Raw genomic sequence first — 18,666 nt, 5'->3', positions numbered from 1 at the left:
GTCATTCAGCGAGTTACTTTTAAAATCGCAGAGTTATAAGAAGCACAATTTAAGTTTATTTTAGTTTATGTAACGTAAAACACAATACGTATAGTCTTGACCAAAGAGTACTTTTGTAATTGTGGTACTTGGGCGTTTCAAATGCTCTCTTACAGTTATTTAATACGCTTTGTTGCTTTTATTTGTCTAGACTTGGTTTATTAAGTTGTTTTTATTCATTCGAGATATCCTGCCTCTTTTGATCATGAAATATAGTTTTTGTCTAACCATAGAATAAAAGTGTTTTTATTCACATATTGAACATTGTTATTCAATACTCTTTGATGATATAATTTGACTGAAAATGGTTTATTGGTTTTTTTAAAGTTATACTGTAGTCCATTTTTTTCCAAAAATGTAAAAATATATTTAGTCTTATCCTAAAACAAAAAGTTTTTTCATATATATTTAGCAATGTTTATTTCAACTCTTCTTTTGTACACGTGAAAATTAATTTCTTCTGTGTTTAAAAACCAAGAAAGAATCCCCTGAAATATATTTTCTTTCACTATAAATACATTAACTTTTCATAGATCAGTTCCAAGAGTAGAAGAAACGAAGTTTTGTTTTATTCACATTTCTATGTAAGCTGTATGAAAAAATACAAAAATGGTCCTTAAACTGAGGTCAAAACAAGGGTTAAATTTCTAAAGAGCATATATTACTATCCATCCATTATCTGCACCGCTTATCCTCAGTAGGGTCACGGGGGTGCTGGAGCTCATTCCAGCATTCTTCGGGCGGTGGGCAGGGGACACCCTGAACATGTTGCCAGCTGGTCGCAGGGCACACAGGGACAGACAATTCACTCGCTTATTCAGACCTAGGGACAATTTGGACCGACCAATTAACCTAACATGCATGTTTTTGGAATGTGGGAGAAAACTGGAGTGTGGGAGGGAACTCACACAAGCAGGGGGAGAACATGCAAACTCCACACAGGAGATTTGATCTCATGACCTCAGAACTGCGCCGCCGTGCTGCCGCATATATTACTATTAATGTAGAATTTAAGTAATTGAGTGATTCCTTAAATACCGAAATAATGATCTTTGAATTTGAATCCAAAAATAAATACAGTGGTATCGGTACTCCTTGGCTGAAATCAGTTAATAGAATTGTATTAATTTGATATCATTCTTTTTAACTTGTTTTTTATTTTGGTTGCAACATAAAAATTCTTTGTATCAAAATCCTAGCATTGTTTAGAAAATGCTCGCTAATATAAATGTTAAGCAGGATATTCAACATTATATTGGAAAACAGTGTTCTTGAAGGAACAGGAAGTTTCACAATATTGGACCGTGTCCACCTTTAACTAAAATTAAATTACACTGTTAGCTTAATATTATGTTCATCGTAAACTACGAAAACGCTTTTTACTCATCTTCTATAATGCCCATCCTTTTAGAAGGTATAACGTAGCAAATTTATTAATAAGGGTCATGAAAAAGCCCGATTTTCCAAACTCCCAACGAGAACCTTACCTTGAGGAAGTCATGCTTTTCAGACGACGCTCATCCGCATTTGCCGTCGCCTCCCAAAAAGCAAACAGGTGTCACTTAAGTGACTTCCACGCCACACGCAAAAGAGCAGAACAGGAACCGGCTGCATTCCGCAGCAGCTCAACATTCCAGGAAATAAAAAAATAAATACTTGCACGGATAATTGTGTAGCAAAAAATCCGTTTATTGCACCGAAAGGCAGAGTAAGGCATGTTACAGAGTAAATTGAAAAATACATCGAAGCAGTGTTTAAACTCACCGAGATAATGATAAATAATAATAAAAAAATAGCGAAAAGAATACAAAATAACAGAGATTTCACACATGTTCCCTCTCGGACGGACTGAAAAAGAAAAGGTATTTCTGGCATGGCAGCTTTCAATTGGACTCCACAGTTTGATTAAAGTGACGTTTCCCATCCAAATACAACATGGACTCTGCAGTAAGAGAAAAAAATACATATTTTTAGGATTCTACATTCAAAACGATTTTCAAGTCAAGTAGCTTGTACTTTGGCAGCAATTGTTGAATATAACAGTTTATGGCATCACAACGCATTTCATTAACAGACTCTAGCAGAATGAAGGTTTCACTGCAGCTCAACAAGCTTTTCAGAGTAGGTTAATTCCTTATTTTGGACTGAACCGCGGAAAACTAAATTAATTTTGGAACTTTTCCAGAATATTAAAATTAGATTAAGTCACTTTCTAATTACAACACATTCCATGACCTCAGAACATGTGCGCTGCCGTGTTGCCCGCATGTCTTATCAGATACCACAAATATTCACCGGATTACAACAAAGTCTGATAACATGAAGTTTGTTATTGTAATTAAAACATTCATGTCTATGTGTTAATCATGCTGAAGTGATTACAAAATGTGTCGTGTTTAGGCCATTCACATGTACAAGCTTACTTCGCTTTAATAGTCTGCCCCCATTGGGTTCATAACAATCTTGAGGTAAGTTTCTTACCTCCCTCACTAATCTAAAAAAACGTTCACACCTGAGCACACCGGGATAGGCTTGGCCTTACCCCAAATCACACCCCTGGGGCGTTGTTTAAACCACAAATCACTGGCCTCTTTTGGCCCGCCTGCAGGACGCTGCGGATGACCACTGAGCCCATCGCTGTAAAAGTGCGCTTAACTGGCACGTGGTCCCACTCAGCAAGTCCAATAGATCTCATTGGTCCTCACGCTGTGACCTCAGCAAAGACATGGATTTCACCAACCCCGCAAAATCAAAAGGTGACCGTTTCAATTTCAAAGTTATGCGGTTTTGGTTCGTGGGTGGCTTAATTTTAGTGGAATTGCCTGTGCAAATGAATATTCTAAATTAATCTTATCAAAGCAGTGATCCTGTCCCTTTTAGGTAAGATTGAATTCCAGTGAGTCCCTTCCTAGCAAATCATTACGCCACTAGACACTCCCCCCCTTTCACCTGCAAGACACACACCATTTTTTTCCACACAATAACGGTCGATTTTATAACATCCCGAAATTTTCTGAAACCTTTTTTTTCCCTTGTTTAATTTCGATTCCATGTACAAATAAACCCTAGGGTGTTAGATTAAAACAGAATGTGCATTTTGTTTGTATCATAATTCTTTAATTTTTGTAATCCTTATCAAAATTCATGAACTGTAACTAAAATAATTAAAAGTTAAATATATGTTAAATATAGGTTTTGTCTATCGATTACTAGGCTGATTAAACTGAATTTTCCGGTGAATCGCTGGCCCCCTCTACCGGTGAATTTGGCAACTGCTTTGCATAAAGAACAATTCTCTCTAACACTGAATATATTGAAATTAAAGCAAAACTCCCAGCACACAAAATATTCAATTACCACCACAATCATCCTTAAAAGGCCTTCCTACGGCTGAGAGAGTGTCCCCTCAGGCCATGTTTGAATTTCTTGCCACAAGATTTGTTTTCCTCTGGCTATATTTAGGGGTCAAAGAAAGACAAAGGCGATGGGATCCGTTCAGGTGGGAGATTGGCGGAGATATTAATGGATCGTTGATGTTGACGGCGTTTGGTTGGACAGTCACGTTCCAATCACAACATATTAAATTAATCCCCACTAGTGGTGAAAAATAATGCCCCAGTCAGGCAATGAAATAAGTTATTATTGGGATTGAAATAGGGAAAATACTTTCTTGAACCTCACCGCCATAAGTCTGAGGAACTATGTTGGGGACATCGCGGTCGGACACAAAGGTGAAGTGGAAGACGTTGGTGGTGTCATGCTGGCGAGTCAGCGGGTCAAACACCTCGCTGTGCACTCGGACTTGGATGTGCTTGGCCTCCGTGTAGCACACCTGAAAACAAGGTAAGTGTCGGATTTTTTTTTTGTTTTTCTACGTCATCTATTTTTCCCTAACTTGTGATGAGAGCAGCAGAAGGGATCCAATCTCCACCGGCTTGCGGAAAAGAATGTCATCCACTGCCACCAGACTGGGCCGACACCCCCTGGTATAGAAGGATAATTGTCATTGTGACTGTGACAACTTTGTGCCGAGATACAACATTGATCAGTTCTTAGGTGGGATCCATAAAGTGAAATTGCCGTATAGCTGGGTTATAGAAACTTTTGTAATTAATCATGTGTTTATCTTCTCCCTTTAGACTGCAAGCTTTTGGGCCCAAAGAGCATAAAAATAGTATAACAAGATATGATAGTATTGCTAATTAAAACATTTGGTTTTAATCAATTAATTGATATGCCGACTCAAATATGGAAACACACTCGACTTTGTTCTTACTCAGATTGTCAGCCTTAAATGTGACTGTGTTACTGTATTCTAATGCTATCTCTTATTGTACATATGAGGTTGTGACTAAATGTTGTATTAAGGAAACTAAATGATTTAGCAGTGACAATATCTGCCCTGCTACATCGTCTGCCCCGTGTTCCTGCTCAGAGCCTTCACTTGGAAAATGCAGGTTTACTAGTGATCCCAAAAGCCAAAAAGAAATCCGCATGTTCGAGAGCGTTCACCATTCGTGCCCCGGTGCTGTGGAATGCTCTGCCCCCCCTCTGAGATTAGATTTACAACTCAGTGGAAGTGTTTAAATCTAGGCATAAAACACACTTCAATATTTTATGAATGAAGGTGACGTCAGGAAGCTGTCAACCGGACATTCAGTTATCAACTATAGTCCATTTTAATGATGTTAGCGCATTGTCTGCAACATCCATTGCAGCCTGGTCATCCTGGAAGGGGTAATTACCTCATGTCCGGTCTGTTCTTAAAGTTTCTTTATTTCCTCATGCTGAGGTTTTTGAGGTTTTCCTTGCCCTCATGTGGGTTTTAGATCAAGGGATGGTGTAATAGTATCCTGTAGTCTGTACAGTCCTTTGAGACCTCTTGTGATTAATGGCGTCATACATAAACATTAAGTGACTTGACTATTGCAGGGTATAAGGCCGGGTCGCCGTATCCGAGTGGGTTATGTAGTTGGATGTGTCGCTCACCCAAAGGAGCAAGCATTAGCCCAGCCCAGCTCATATGCCTTCCTCATCAGGAAGCCTCCGAAAATCCTGTTGAAGATGTTCCTTTCCTGTGGGTGGCAGATCTCCAAGCCTTTGAGTTTGGCGTCTTCCATCCAGACTGAGTTGGGAGGCAACACTCGACTGCTGAAGCTCACGGTCCTTTGTGGAAGAAAAAAATCGATTACACTTTGCTGGCACAATCACATTAGCCGCTAATGCTAAAGACTAAAACTGCTCAGTAGAGCAAGGAACGCTCAGGAGTGGGGCTTAAGCACTGCTAATACAAATGAATCTAGTATTATCTCTCATGCGTTGCTCGTCCCCAATGCTAACAGATAGCTATCAGACATCACTAATGTTAACGGCTACTCCTGTTCAGTAGTGCGAGGACCATAAATGGGTGCAGCTCAAGCAAATCCTAATTCTAATGCAACTTGCTGCTATGCATCAATGCTAACAGCTAGCACCATTTAATTTAAGTGAGGACCTCATTTTAGGTGAAGCTCAAGCATCACTAATACTAACAGTTAGCCCTGGTCACTAAGTGTAAGCACTAAACGTGAGTGCAGCTTAAGCATTACTAATTCGGCTCTTGTCATCATCACTTGTTCGAGGCTAGTCTCCAGTGCTAAAGGCTAGACCAGCATAATTAGGGGAGGACCGTAAATTAGTCGAGCTCATGCACTGCTAATGCTAAATCTAGCCCCGCTTAATTGGAGCGAGGATTGTAAAGAAGTATAGCTCGAGTGTTACTAAAGCTTATGGCTCACCCCGCTTAGTATTGGACCACATATGAATACGGCTTGAGCATTGTTAATGTGACTAGCGTCATTACCTAAGCCGGGGATGGCCAACCTGGTCATCAAGTGACTCATGTCCGGCATGTTTTTGGAGTTTCTCTGCTCAAATACTGTACAGGTGAGTCCAATCACCTGGGTCATTATCAAGCTCCCATACAGCTTGCTAACAAGCTTCATACTGTATTTGCATCAGCTGAGTTGGGGAAGAGAAACTTCCGAAACATGCAGGACATGCGGCTCTGGAGGACCAGGTTGGACACCCCTGAGCTAAGCAATGCTAGTTGCCAATGCAAACGGATAGCATTGTTTTGATAGAGTGCAGCTCAAGCACCGCTAATAAAGATAGCATTACCGGTGATATAGTGCCAAATTTGGAGTCAGGGGCCGCATTGCGTTATAAACCTGGAGTCAAATCCAATTAATTTCATTTATGACTAAATATACACGTTTGGCAATATATTTTTTTTTATACTTATTATATGTTACATTTCTTTATATTTGTTTTTAAATGGATTAGTTTCATCAAATTGGTTTTAAAGTCCCCGTTTTAAGCTAAACTGAATTTTATATTTAGTTTTGAAGTATTACTTTAGTTGTATTTTTAAGTATTTCTGCGGTACTATTTTTGTAGTTTTAATGTAGTTTTATTGTTTTAGTGTTTCTGAAATAGAATGTCGTGTAGTATGTGCATAGTAGCATTTCTGTAATATCTGTGTAGTATTTTGAAAGTATTTCAATGTATAATTTCTGTAGTATATGTGTATAATTTTTGATGTGATATTTCTGTAGTAGTATTTTGTGTTACAGTATCACGGCAGGTCAGTGTTTAGTACGTCCGTGGCACAGTTCTGAGGTCATGGGTTCAAATCCAGCTACCAGCTTTCCTGTGTGGAGTTTGTAAGTTCTCCCCGTGCTGGAATGGGCTTCCTACAGGCACTCTGGTTTCTTCCCACATTCCAAAGCCATGCATGTCAGGTTAATTGACCAGTTAAAATTGTCCCTAGGTGTGAATGAATGAGTGAGTCTTCTGTCAATGTGTGCAGTAACCAGTTCAGGGTGTCCCCTGCCCACGGCCCGAGGACAGCGAAAATGGGCTCCAGCACCCCCGCAACCCTACTGAGGATAGGCGGTGCAGATAATGGATGGATGTATAGTTTTATTGTAGAGGTATTTTTTTAGTATTTCTGTAGAAGTATTCATTGAGTATTTCCTTAAAAGTATTTTTATAGTGTTATTCGAGGTTTTTTGTTGTATTACTGCAGTTTTAATTTGTAGTATTTCTGTAGTAATTCTGCAGTAGTATTTTTGAAGTATTTCTGTAATATTTACATAGGATTTTTAAAGTATTTTTCCATAGTAGTTTTTTTCTAGCCTATTTGTAGTATTTTGTAGAATTACCGATTTATTTTTGTTGTAGTATTTTTGTATTACAGTAGTAGTTAAGTTGTATTTGTGTAGTAGTTCAACAAGAGTGTTTATGAAATATTTCCATAGGAGGATATTGTAAAATTTCTGCAGTATTTTTGTAGGATTTATGTAGTAGTATTACTGTAGAAGTATTATTGGGGTATTTTTTCTCTTTTAAGAACAAAAGCAAAATAACATAATAGGTCCCTGTTATTAAACACTGCATTTTATTTTTAATTTTGTAGTTATGTTTTAGTAATTCTGTTGTAAAGTATTTCTGTAGTAGATATTTTTGTTGTATACACAGAAAAGGACCATGGGGACTAAGTTGGCAGACAAAAAAAAATGAGATGTATTTTATATACTATTGTATATATTGTCATTATAATTGACCATTTTAGTTTGGTGGTTCAAGTGAAAAATCCTGGGTGGCCACATGTGGCCCTTGCGTTATTGTTTACCTACCTCTGCTCTAAGGGCTAGGCCAGCTCTGTGGGTTCGAGGAACTTAGTAGCTTATGTTGATGCAACTAACATCACAGATGCATTATTGCCAAAAGGGTTGATTGAAGCTTCAGCGCTGCTAATGTTAATAAAGGTAGCGTTATTGGTACGATGGCACTGCTCAGCATGTGCAATGACCACAAAATGTGAAAGAATTGCTGACAAGACCACACACACTACTTGCTAACAAACTAGCTCTGCTTGGCAGGTGCAAGGGAAATAAAAATAAGCATACAATGGAATTAGAAAGAATTAACCCCTTAACGTTCCATGGGTCTGCCTTTGGGCCGTCAGACTGTGGATAAAGTTGTGTCTTCACAATGTCCCAGTCACTGCGATACGTTATGCCACATACCTTTGGAATGCTTAAACTCTTGGGATTCAAGATATTTCATCACAGAAACACCACCATCAGTCCGAAAACTATAAAGCCAGTATGACTCACCCTCAGGTGCTGTGAAATTCCACTCATGATAGGATTCCTCGCAAACATGGTTTGGTGACATTTACATGCGCTGGTGAATCCAACCATGTAAAATATTTATTTCAAAACACACGATAATGCTGACCGAATAAAAAAAATCGGCCTAAAAGCATTCCTGATTTTTTTGACTATCATTGTTGAAATCAGTCTGTTAGGCTACAAAACTCCCCTTCAAATATAAACAGACTCATCAGATTATTTTCAGATGCCTTCCGGCATAGCCATTAACCTCTGACCTTTGGATTGAAACCAGTCTTGGGCAAAAGTTTTTTTTTAACATTCATTTGACAACCTATGAGGGCCTTTATTAAAAAAAAATCATGACCATTTCGGCTTAAAAAATCTTTAGCCAAGAGGGACCGTTTCAAATGTGTTTTAACACATTGGTTAGCCAATGAAATTACCATCACAATTTTACAAGATGTATTAAAATCAGTTTTGAAAAATAAGTGTACAAAAGCAACCACGGATCCATTTTTATCACAAGTATTATGCAAAAGTGTGCACAATCATGAATTGACTTTAGAAAGAGAAGTCAAGATAAGTCATTTACAACCCTTTCACAATGCCTAAAAGTTAGCCAAAGTAAAATACACAAATGCAAAGTTTTAAGGGCTGTAAACTGGTTGTCTCCAAATGGCCACTTTTGGAAACACCTAGATAGATAGATAGATACTTTATTCATCCCCGCAGGGAAATTCACATTTCCTAGACCAGGGGTCAGCAACCTTTTCGGTGTGGAGTGCCACTTTCAAATGTCCTTGTAAATCAGTGTGCCACACCAATGACAATAATGACCCGCATAACATTTTTTAAATATCCAACAGAGCTGTCATTTTACACCAGTCCAAATGTACAACATGGATAGACATTTTAATCGTATAACTTAATGTTTTTCAATCCTTTTTGAACCAAGGTACACTTTTATTTATAAAATAGTTCCGAGGCACACCGTCCGTTGAAATGTCAAATATTTCACTGTACCTCATAAAAAGATAATTAGCATATAAAAGGAAGAAAATAATACTTAAAATAAAAAAGAAAGACATGCTTTATGTTTTACGGTACAATCTTAAACCGCTTTGTTAAACAAATAAAGTTATTAAATGTACTGTGCTACCTCAAGAGCAGATAATTAGTACAAAAAAGTATATGAAAATCTACTGCCATCTACTGATATGGATGACTAATACAGTTCCTCGTCTGAAGATTGCAAAAATACTGAATAATGGCCTGATTTTTTTGAAAGATAAAATTGGGCAAATTCCGGCGGCACACTAGACAAGGTCTCACGGCACACTAGTGTGCCCCGGCACACTGTTTGAAAAACACTGGTATAACTGACCAATTTATCTTCCACTATTCTTGCTCATCAATCAACTAAAAAATGAATGTGAATAACAAGTGGAAAGGCCTGTAGCATCCATGACTTCAACTTTTTGCCACAAGAACCAGAATCAACAATTTTTCATTAGTAATAAACTACTGTAAAAAAACAAGTGCTATGGACAACTACCATACCATTCATCAATAAAATCATATTTTAGAAACTAGAAAAACTTGAAATAACAGCAGCAAAGCAGAAGGCGCGCACGCGCACACGCACGCTACTTTAAAATATTCGCCATTAGTAAATGGTTTTCTGTGCTTTGCCATTCAGTGAGCAATGTGATAGCTTGTTTTTTTAGCAGTGAAAATGTTTTCAGGGTCTGTGTTTGTTAGCCGTACCTGGACACAGCGAGTTTTAATGTCTCTACCATGTCAGACTCATCCTTGAATTCATGTTGATGTTTTGTCTCGTAATGACGTTTAACACTTGATGCAAGAGGTACAACGCTCTCGGGGCATAATGCACAAAGACCACGGTCATTTTTTGCACAAAGCCTCATTCGTCTGTCCACGCTGGCTGGAAAGAACGAGATGTTTTCGCTCGAGGAGCAGTCATGATTCGTTCATTTATCGCGCGCGTCTTTAGTTGGCTGGGTTAAAACACGGATCTCTCCTCTACGAGGTGCCGCGAAAAAACACACACTGACACACCAAGGGGCGCTAGCGTAAAGCCTCTATATAACACGGTGCGCAACTGAAAATGTCTAAATTCCAGGTAAAAATGCGCATTTAAAAAATATAATCATTATTATTTTGCCGTGCGCTCGCGTGCCACTGCTGGCACCCGTGTCATAGGTTGCCAACCCCAGAAAAAAGTGTAAAATACAATATTTAGTTTTTCAGATTTTAATCAAATTTGACAAGGTACTTGGTAAAGATTCAATCTATTGTCTCACCTGTTTTTCAACTAAGATGCCCATGCTACACTCATCTACAGAAACTTGATTGCAAAATAAAAATTCAGGCGAGAATGGAAGCCATCTTATTTCTGTGTGTTCCAACTCTGCTTACTCAATGTTTGTGGCATTTGCATTGAGTATTTCAAATAGGGACAAAACCTCAAAGTGTAACCTTGCAAAAGAGACTAAAAGTGTCCATTTTCTCCAAAGGGGTTTAACAACGGCATTCAATTTACTTTGGTTCCGTCTTGGATTGGAATTTAGGCAAATTTGACAGGAACGGTAAGGGGTTGTATATCTGTAATTTCCTACTTGTTGTCCAATGTGCCGAGGAAGAGGCTGTGAACAATTTTCCTCTCCTCTGCCGTCGGCGCCACCTTCAGGAGGGAAGCTGTGCTTAGCTCCACCCGCCGAGACTTGTTAGCTAGAGACAAACATCACATGAGTCAAAAGTCACTCTTAAGTCAGCTCATTCTTGTGACTTATTGCCAAGCACTGCTCTAAACTTTGACAAATGTAATATAATCCCAGAGTGACTGTCAAAATCTAGGTGTCAGATTTGATCCTAATCTGTTGTTTCAGTTACCGGTACAGGTGAAAAGTATGACTAAAATAGCTTTCTTCCACCTTTGTAATATTGCAAAGATTCGCCAGATGCTGTCAAAATCAGATGCTGAGATTCATGCGTTTGTTACTGTAATGCATTGCTGTCTGGTCTCCAAATGTTGAGCATCAAAAGTTTGCAGCTGCTTCAAAATGTGGCAGCGAGAATTTTGACCAAGACAAGAAAGTTTGACCACATCGCTCCAATATTATTATTTTATTTTCCTCATGCTGAGCTTTTTGAGTTTCTCCTTGCCCCCATGTCGGTCTCAGATCAGGAGATGGTGTCATTGTGGCCTGCGCAGTCCTTTGAGACATTTTGTGATTAAGGGCATCACAAATAAATGTGACTTGACTTGGCCTCTCTTACCTTCTCCTTCTTTGAAAAGATTTTCTTCTTTGGGCCCTTCCGGTCTCAGAGGGTTTACATAAGCCGCCCTGGAAATGAAACCACAAAGTCACCGCAGTTCCTCTGACTTCCAGACTTCGACCTGGTCCCACCTCTTGTTCTCCGGATCACGGGCCACCATAACAAATGTAGCGTCCAGAATCGGGGAATAGGCGCCATTACGGTACTTAAATGAACAAACGGGACACCATATTAAAATTATTACATATTTCTTCAGTGACTGACAGTTAAAATCAAGGGCATAGAATTTGCATGGATGGAGGGGATGGGTCCACACCAAAATTGAGCCATCATTGTAATGTGATCACATTAAAAATATTGCGCTATGGCCCAACTGATGGAAAGACCAAACCTACGCTCTTGCTAAAATGGATCTATGAAGTTGAAAGACGTCAGTGGCAGCCAATGATAAAACTGCAAAGGAAAAGCTATTAGATGGACTGACACATTTCAAGGGTGCAATAGGGTACAATTTTCTATTGATAGAGGGCCAGCAAACTTAGATCAATAGCTAGCTAGCTAAATGGTTGGATGAAAAACGAAAAAATTATTTACAGTATTTAAAGTATTTACAATAAAAATTTATGAATTAAAATAAAATTAAAATTAAATCTACAAATATATATACACCTAAATAAATAGACCAAAGTAAAAAACGATTTTACAAACAAGAAATAAAGAATACAAATAGCATTGAATGTGGAACTAACTTAAACATAGAATTAAATATTAATACATGAATACAAATATTTCTCATTCACATTTATATCTTTTATATGTCCATGTATAAATACATACATATACAACAATACATAAATTATTGTTGCTATTTTAATTTTTTGTGTCTTTAAAAGGAATATTTTGACCTTGCACCTGCGTCATGTGCATCTTGGCCTCGATGGAAGTGGAGCCCACCCAGGTCACGTGACCTGAGAACTTGATGTCGCAGTCGGGATAGATCACCTGCTGCCTCATGTCTGCAATCGATAACTCAGTTATCGTGAAGACAAGCTCGAAAATATTTCCCGAGTAGCTTGCACTTACCGATTTTGTCTACCAGAGCAGTAACAATGGATAACGGAGACCTCTTCAGGGCAGGGTTGTATGTGTGCGAGTAGGAAATGAGCACTGAAGACCAAAAAGGAGACGTCTACATCATCGTTATTAATCAATCAATCAATATATTTTCTTCCAGCTGATACCTGCTAAACTATCCAAGTCCTCCAGTATGCGTCCGAACCTGAAGAAAAAGAAAGCGAGCAATGAAGAAGTTGGTGTACCATACAACACATGGGCGACTACCTGACGGTGTTATGGAAGGTGAGGTATTTCTCCCTAAGCTGAGGCTCAGAACCGAGAGGTAAATGGACCTCCAGGAGGCTTTCCTTCATGCTTTTGGCTGGGAGTTCGCTCTGGGACCGGGCCAACATGGATGACAGGGAAATGCGTTCCGACATGGCCTGCTGATGGTCGCTTTGCAGAATTAAAAACAAAACGGGATCATTAACACATCACTGCGCCTTTACAGTGCATTAGTGCAAAAATGATTCAAGAGATCGATTCTATGCAGAGGATAGAGAAGATACAGTATTCCCTCAATTTTGCAATTAATCTGTTCTCTAACCAGCCTTATTAAGTACATTTTTGCAAAGTGGTTATTTTACCCAATAAGAACTATTTTAATGCCGCAAAGCATTCTGGGTTGTGTCGGGTTCAAGCCCTAGAACTTACCCCTAACCTATATATAGCGTAAATCTATGATTTTGGCTAGCCACGTACAAGCACACCTTGTAAACAAAATGTCAAAACAGCCACTTGCTTGCCCTCTGATCTTTTTTGTCTGCTTTGATACGATCATCAATCAAGTCTTGAAAACGATTAATTTGGAAAAAAAACAAATGTAAAGGTACGTGTAAAGTGACGGCATAATTCTGCCATGTCCGTATTTATCCGTGGAACCTATTAGTGGAAAAAAAACTGGCATGAACAGAGGATGCCAAAGTTGGCCCGCTAAATGACAAGGGATTAGCTATTCTATGTAGAGGATAAAGAATATATAATCATACCTCCAATTTGTGGAAGCTCCCACAATTTCTCTCAGTCTGTTTCGTACTGGAAGGAAATTCAATCGCACAAAATTAAGTACACCGCTCACATTTTCTTGAATATTTTGTTCCGTCTTATCATGGGACTTCAGTGACGAAATAAAAATGTTCTCTTGTTCAATGACCAGGCCCAATTTGAAGTCCATTTCCTCACTGCTGTCCCATGAAAAGCGTGAAAAGAAACTGAAAGGAAAAAGAAAAATGTTAACAGACGATAACCGATCCCAGTGGGTGTTTAGTTTAGCCGCTCTGTGGAAAGAAAATGAAGTCAAAGTATTTGAGATGTGGAAAGAGTCAGGCATGGAAGAGGTCAGCCAGGCAGGCGGGAGACATGCTATAGAGGAGAAACGTGCTACGCTATTAGCAATAATTAGGACTGCACCTCCTGGGGGGTAGTAGACATAAATAGTCACATTGAGTCATCAGTACAGCACTAATATTTGATGTTTTTTGAAGGAGGTAGATACAGGAAAAACCCTGGGATACAGTGTTACTGCCTGACATTTTAACTTTTACAGTGAAGAAATTTTATTTTTTTTTGCATTTTTTCCATGATACGACATTTATTTTTTGCATGCCCAAAATATTTTTAAGTGTGTGTGCGTATGATGAGTTACATCTCCAAGATGCCCGTTTGCTATTGGTCAACGTCATAGAAAATGCTGGTCTGCAATTGGTTTGTGTCATGGAATCATTAAAATGCTAATATGCTATTGGTTGAACTACCTCCTACAATGCATTTCCCTTTCTTTGTACAATTGAAAATCTTGTGATGCAAGTCGGTAATTTCTTACTTTATTTGTTCACTATGGGTCAAAGTCTGGCAGTGATGCTAGGGGAGAAGCAAAATACATGAAAACCATGGAAGCAAATCAGCGAAACAATACTTTTACGATATTTTCTGTACAGTATTTTAATTACTCTCGGTCCAGAGCTTGCAGTGATGCTAAATTCAGAAGCAAAAACCTAATAACAATGGGAGTGAATTAAGAAACACCACTAGGATTGGGACTATTATCAAAAATAAGAATGCAATTAAAGTATGGAAATCTTAAAACGGCATGACAAGCACCCCACCCCCCCAACCCGGGCATTCGCCTGCTTCTCCGCTCTACCAGCTTGTCATATCATACCAAAGGTAAATAAAAATTTTATTTTTAATTTACATGTATATTTATTTGTAATTTGATCATATACATGCATGTTACAAAGTAATATTTATGATATACTATTTTTTTGTATAATTATTTTTTTCTGGAGTACTAGGGGTTCGGAAGGCATAGCTAAATACCGTAGGTTTTTATCCCCAGCTATACAGCAATTTTACCATTCGATCCTCACCTCAATAAAAAAATTACATGTCGTATCCCGGGGGTCTACTATAATGTATGAATGACAGATTATTCTTTTGAATCTTTACATGCTGCTTAGCTCTTTCATATTCAGCGGTGCTGCTAATTAGCATGACCTTACCTTTTTCTTAACACTATGGCCCAGCCCTAGTACTGCTAATTGCAACGTTATTACACATGATTACCAACACACCGTTTGACACGTGCAACAGAGGATTTCCTGTTGGAGAAACAAAACACGTCACATTTTGATTCCTGGGCTGGAAAAGTCAAACCCAAATCATGATTTCATCCAGTAAAACATTTAAGACATTTTTCTTTTCAGTGACGATGATTTTTCACCTTCCTCCATGTCGGGCGCTTTCCCGTTCTTGGCCGCTGAGCGCAGGAATCTTCTGCTCGCCAAGGACGCCGAAGGTCGCAGGCATGACATCAACCTAAATGAATGGTAAATGGTCTGCAATTAAATAGCACTTTTTGTAGAATTACTTGTTTTACTTTTGTAGGTTTTTTCATATTTCTGCAGTAGTATTTTAGTAGCATTTCCACAATAGTATTTTTGTACTATTTGCGCAGTAGGTTTTGTTTTATTTCACTTCTACGCTATAGCATACGAATAACCTATACTTTTCGTGGACAATATCTCTGTATTAGTTGTGATTGCAACATCCTTTGCTGTCTGGTCATCCTGGAAGGGGGATACCACATGTGCTGTCCCTTCTCAAGGTTTCTTCATTTTCCTCATGTCTAGGTTTTCTGAGTTTTTCCTTGCCCTCATGTTGGTTCCAGATCAGGGGATGGTGTAATAATAGTCTGAAAAAATAGTCTGTGTAATAACCTTTGAAGCCCTTTGAGACTCTTTGTGATTAAGGGCTATACAAATAAAAATGACTTGACTTGACTTTCCATAGTCGTGTTTTTTATCCGATTTTTAAAAGTATTTTGTAACATGACTGTAGTTGTATTTTGGGGTATAATTCTGTCGTAGTATTTTTGTATTATAGTATTAGTGTTTTTATAAAATTTCTTTAATATGATTTTATTTATAAAACGATAGCAAAATAATGTTTGAGGTCCCTGTTTTCAAGCACTCAATTTGATAGTTTTGTAGAACCTCTATTTCTATTTAATTTCTGTAGTAGATTTTTTTTTTGAATACACACAGAAGGACAACGGTGAAAAGTGTCGGCACCAAAAGACAGGATTTTATTAGCCGTACGTTATTTACTATTGTCATACTGTATTTGGCAGCATGGCGGGGCAGTGGTTAGCGCGTGTGCGGCACAGTTCTAAGGTCTTGGGAACCTCCTGTGTGGGTTCAAATCCAGCTACCGGACCTACTGTGCGGAGTTTGTATGTTCTCCCCGTGCTTGCGTGGGTTTCCTCCGGGCACTCCGGTTTCCTCCCACATTCCAAAGACATGCATTTCAGGCGGATTGGCCGGTCCAAATTGTCCCTAGGTGTGAATGGGTGAGCGAGTTGTCTGTCCCTGTGTGCCCTGCGATTGGCTGGCAACCAGTTCAGGGTGTCCTCTGCCAACTGCCCGATGATTGCTGGGATGGGCTCCAGCACCCCCGCGACCCTACTGAGGTTAAGCGGTGCAGCTAATGAGATAAGATACTGTATTTGGTTTGGAGTGCTGGACACACGCGAACACACACACACGAACACACACATCTACACCCAACGTGGGTGACAAGAACATGCTAATGATTAAAGTAAGATAAGGGAAAATTAGTAGACTTAGAAATTATAAAATTAATTAAAAAATTATATTAAAACACATTGATAATGAGTTTATTTTCATGTCCCCTTTGATAAGCAAAAATATTTTTAAATTATTGTTGCAGTTGGGTGCATTTATATTACTTTATAACATTAAAAAGAGGCTTTCTGGTTAATTTTTGTGGCGACATTTATTTTTGAAATGTCCATTCAAAATGTTCACAATTACCAATCAAATAACTTGATGTTTGACCTTTTCAGTACAATTGGAAGAGCTAAACTCAAAAAGAAAGATCGGTTGGCTGAATCAAAGATCGAATGATTGAACCCCTTAATATGGAGGAAATCGAGATTCGCATTTGTCTTTCCCAGTTTCCCAGTCACACCCTGCCAGCTCCAGGAACTGTGTTTCCACCACCCGAAATCCGAGCCCAGCCGAAAACCGGACTAAAACTCCTGTTTGTTTTGTTTGCGGTGGCGCCGTGTCAAATATATGAACTGCATGGCAAAAATAAGAATTCAAAGAGACAAACCTCTTCGATGAAAACATCTCAACGGGAAGAAAAAGAAAAACAACGAAGAAACCAATTTGGACTTCCTCGGTTCGGGACCGCGATGAGAACTGCAGATTCAGGGAGAGAGGCACTTCCGCGTTAGAATACAGCCACGCCTACTAGGTGATGACGCATCGGAACGTGGTGGGAATTATTTTGACACAGTTGAGCTTCTTTTTTTTCCAGAAAAGAGCACGAATGTAATACGAAACGCATGTTGACAATTGTATTGTATATTGGCCTGATGAAAGATGGGCGCCACTAGGCTGTACTTGCCCAAGACACGCTGCAGGATATGGTGCCCCTACGACCCAAGAGGTTAAAGCAGGGGTCGGGAACCTATGGCTCGCGTGCCATATATGGCTCTTTCTATGAGTATCTGTGGCTCAGAGACCAATTTGATTGCATGCAAAATTTCTCCATCTTGTTCAAAACCGGGTTTGTCTATCCTATTCAGGTACACGTAAAGTCGAACCAAAGCTAAATGCAGTGGAAACACTTCGCAGTATATAAAGGGCACGTTTTTCACTAAAATTTACAGTCAAGGTGTCACACAAAAAAGGGGGGAAAAAACTCGTTTTGGTTGTACAACGCTAAAGAATCCTTTATTTAAAAGTTCACTATATAATCTGTGTTCAGTGTTCAGATACTTTATGATGAATCCACAGAACTGTAAATACGCCAAAACACCGGAAGAGAATTTAGTCATTTGATTGGGTGAGTGGGAGGGATGGGTGGAGCTATGCAAAAAGTACAAGCATTCCCTCCCATCTCTCGCCAAAGGTAAGCACATAAGGCTCCCTATTCTCAGAATGTTGTGACGTTTTTACAAAATAAATGCTTGCATCTGGTTTTGAAACCCATATGTATGAAAAAAAGGGTCAAAAGGAGTTTAACCGATCTTGAGTAATTGCAAGAAAGAGACAAGTTTAAAGTGGTCTGTTTGTTGAATTTGTGACAGGGGCTCTGGCATTATTCTCTTTTCATAATTTTTATCAAATCATCAAAAATAAATGTGCTGAAGACTAAGCTTTTGTCTGGGGCGCGGGTTTAGCAATTTAGTAAATTTGTCTCATAATATATGGTGTGGCTCTTTCCCAAAATAAAATTAATATTTTTTGCTTTTATGGCTCTTTGAGTCAAAAAGGTTCCCGACCCCTGGGTTAAAGGATTCAACCAACTGTACTATATTTTGATAATGGGTTTTGATTAGTTTTCACTGTGCTCGACCATAATTTGTTCAAGTACCGAAACATTTCAGAACACAAAGTAATGCTATGTATTTCTTTACGTTCCTACATATTTTAAAATCCCCCCAAAATCGAATAAAACATGTACCCATACAGCAAAAAAACTATGTCAAATAACTCAATTTGACATAACTAAATGT

General features: G+C 38.7%; 2 protein-coding genes across 5 annotated transcripts in view; both read right to left on the bottom strand.

Annotated features, from left to right (window-relative positions):
• Positions 1-1,592, bottom strand: part of LOC148348037 (phospholipase D1-like) — a 50,007-nt gene extending 48,415 nt beyond the window's left edge. For 2 of the 3 annotated variants that reach the window (XM_088322790.1, XM_088322791.1), the window contains exon 1: positions 1,527-1,559. The gene's annotated coding sequence lies outside the window, so the exon portion shown is untranslated. Of the gene's footprint in view, positions 1-1,526 lie in introns of all 3 variants that reach the window. The other variant, XM_088322788.1, reaches the window with a different exon arrangement.
• A 115-nt stretch (positions 1,593-1,707) lies between these two features.
• On the bottom strand, positions 1,708-17,419 carry acot9.1 (acyl-CoA thioesterase 9, tandem duplicate 1). Of its 2 annotated transcripts, XM_088322793.1 has the most exons (15): positions 17,256-17,419; positions 15,340-15,434; positions 15,191-15,217; positions 13,607-13,652; positions 12,843-13,013; positions 12,743-12,780; positions 12,585-12,668; positions 12,414-12,517; positions 11,633-11,706; positions 11,502-11,569; positions 10,841-10,952; positions 5,029-5,205; positions 3,935-4,022; positions 3,721-3,871; positions 1,708-1,981 (listed from the first exon to the last, which is right to left on the bottom strand). In XM_088322793.1, exons 1-15 carry the CDS (start codon positions 17,270-17,272, stop codon positions 1,923-1,925), a joined length of 1,311 nt encoding a protein of 436 aa, XP_088178919.1. In that variant the 5' UTR covers positions 17,273-17,419; the 3' UTR covers positions 1,708-1,922. The 2 variants fall into 2 exon arrangements, with proteins under 2 accessions (XP_088178919.1, XP_088178920.1); XM_088322794.1 differs by lacking the exon at positions 15,191-15,217.
• Positions 17,420-18,666: the final 1,247 nt, after the last annotated feature.

Source organism: Urocampus carinirostris, chromosome 18 (genome assembly GCF_059441175.1).
Source record: "Urocampus carinirostris isolate Australia breed hairy pipefish chromosome 18, RoL_Ucar_1.0, whole genome shotgun sequence".
Lineage (NCBI taxonomy): Eukaryota > Metazoa > Chordata > Actinopteri > Syngnathiformes > Syngnathidae > Urocampus > Urocampus carinirostris.
Note: the sequence above shows the minus strand (reverse complement) of the source record. Positions and strands in the feature narration are given on the sequence as shown.

What these genes read in the sequence shown, in the direction of transcription:
- acot9.1 (XM_088322793.1), bottom strand. An exon ending in GGAGCTTCCACAAATTGGAG is followed by an intron (nt 13,014 to 13,606) that starts GTATGATTATAT and finishes AATTCTGCAAAG; the next exon opens with CGACCATCAGCAGGCCATGT. An exon ending in TTCTGCTGCTCTCATCACAA is followed by an intron (nt 3,872 to 3,934) that starts GTTAGGGAAAAA and finishes CCTTGTTTTCAG; the next exon opens with GTGTGCTACACGGAGGCCAA.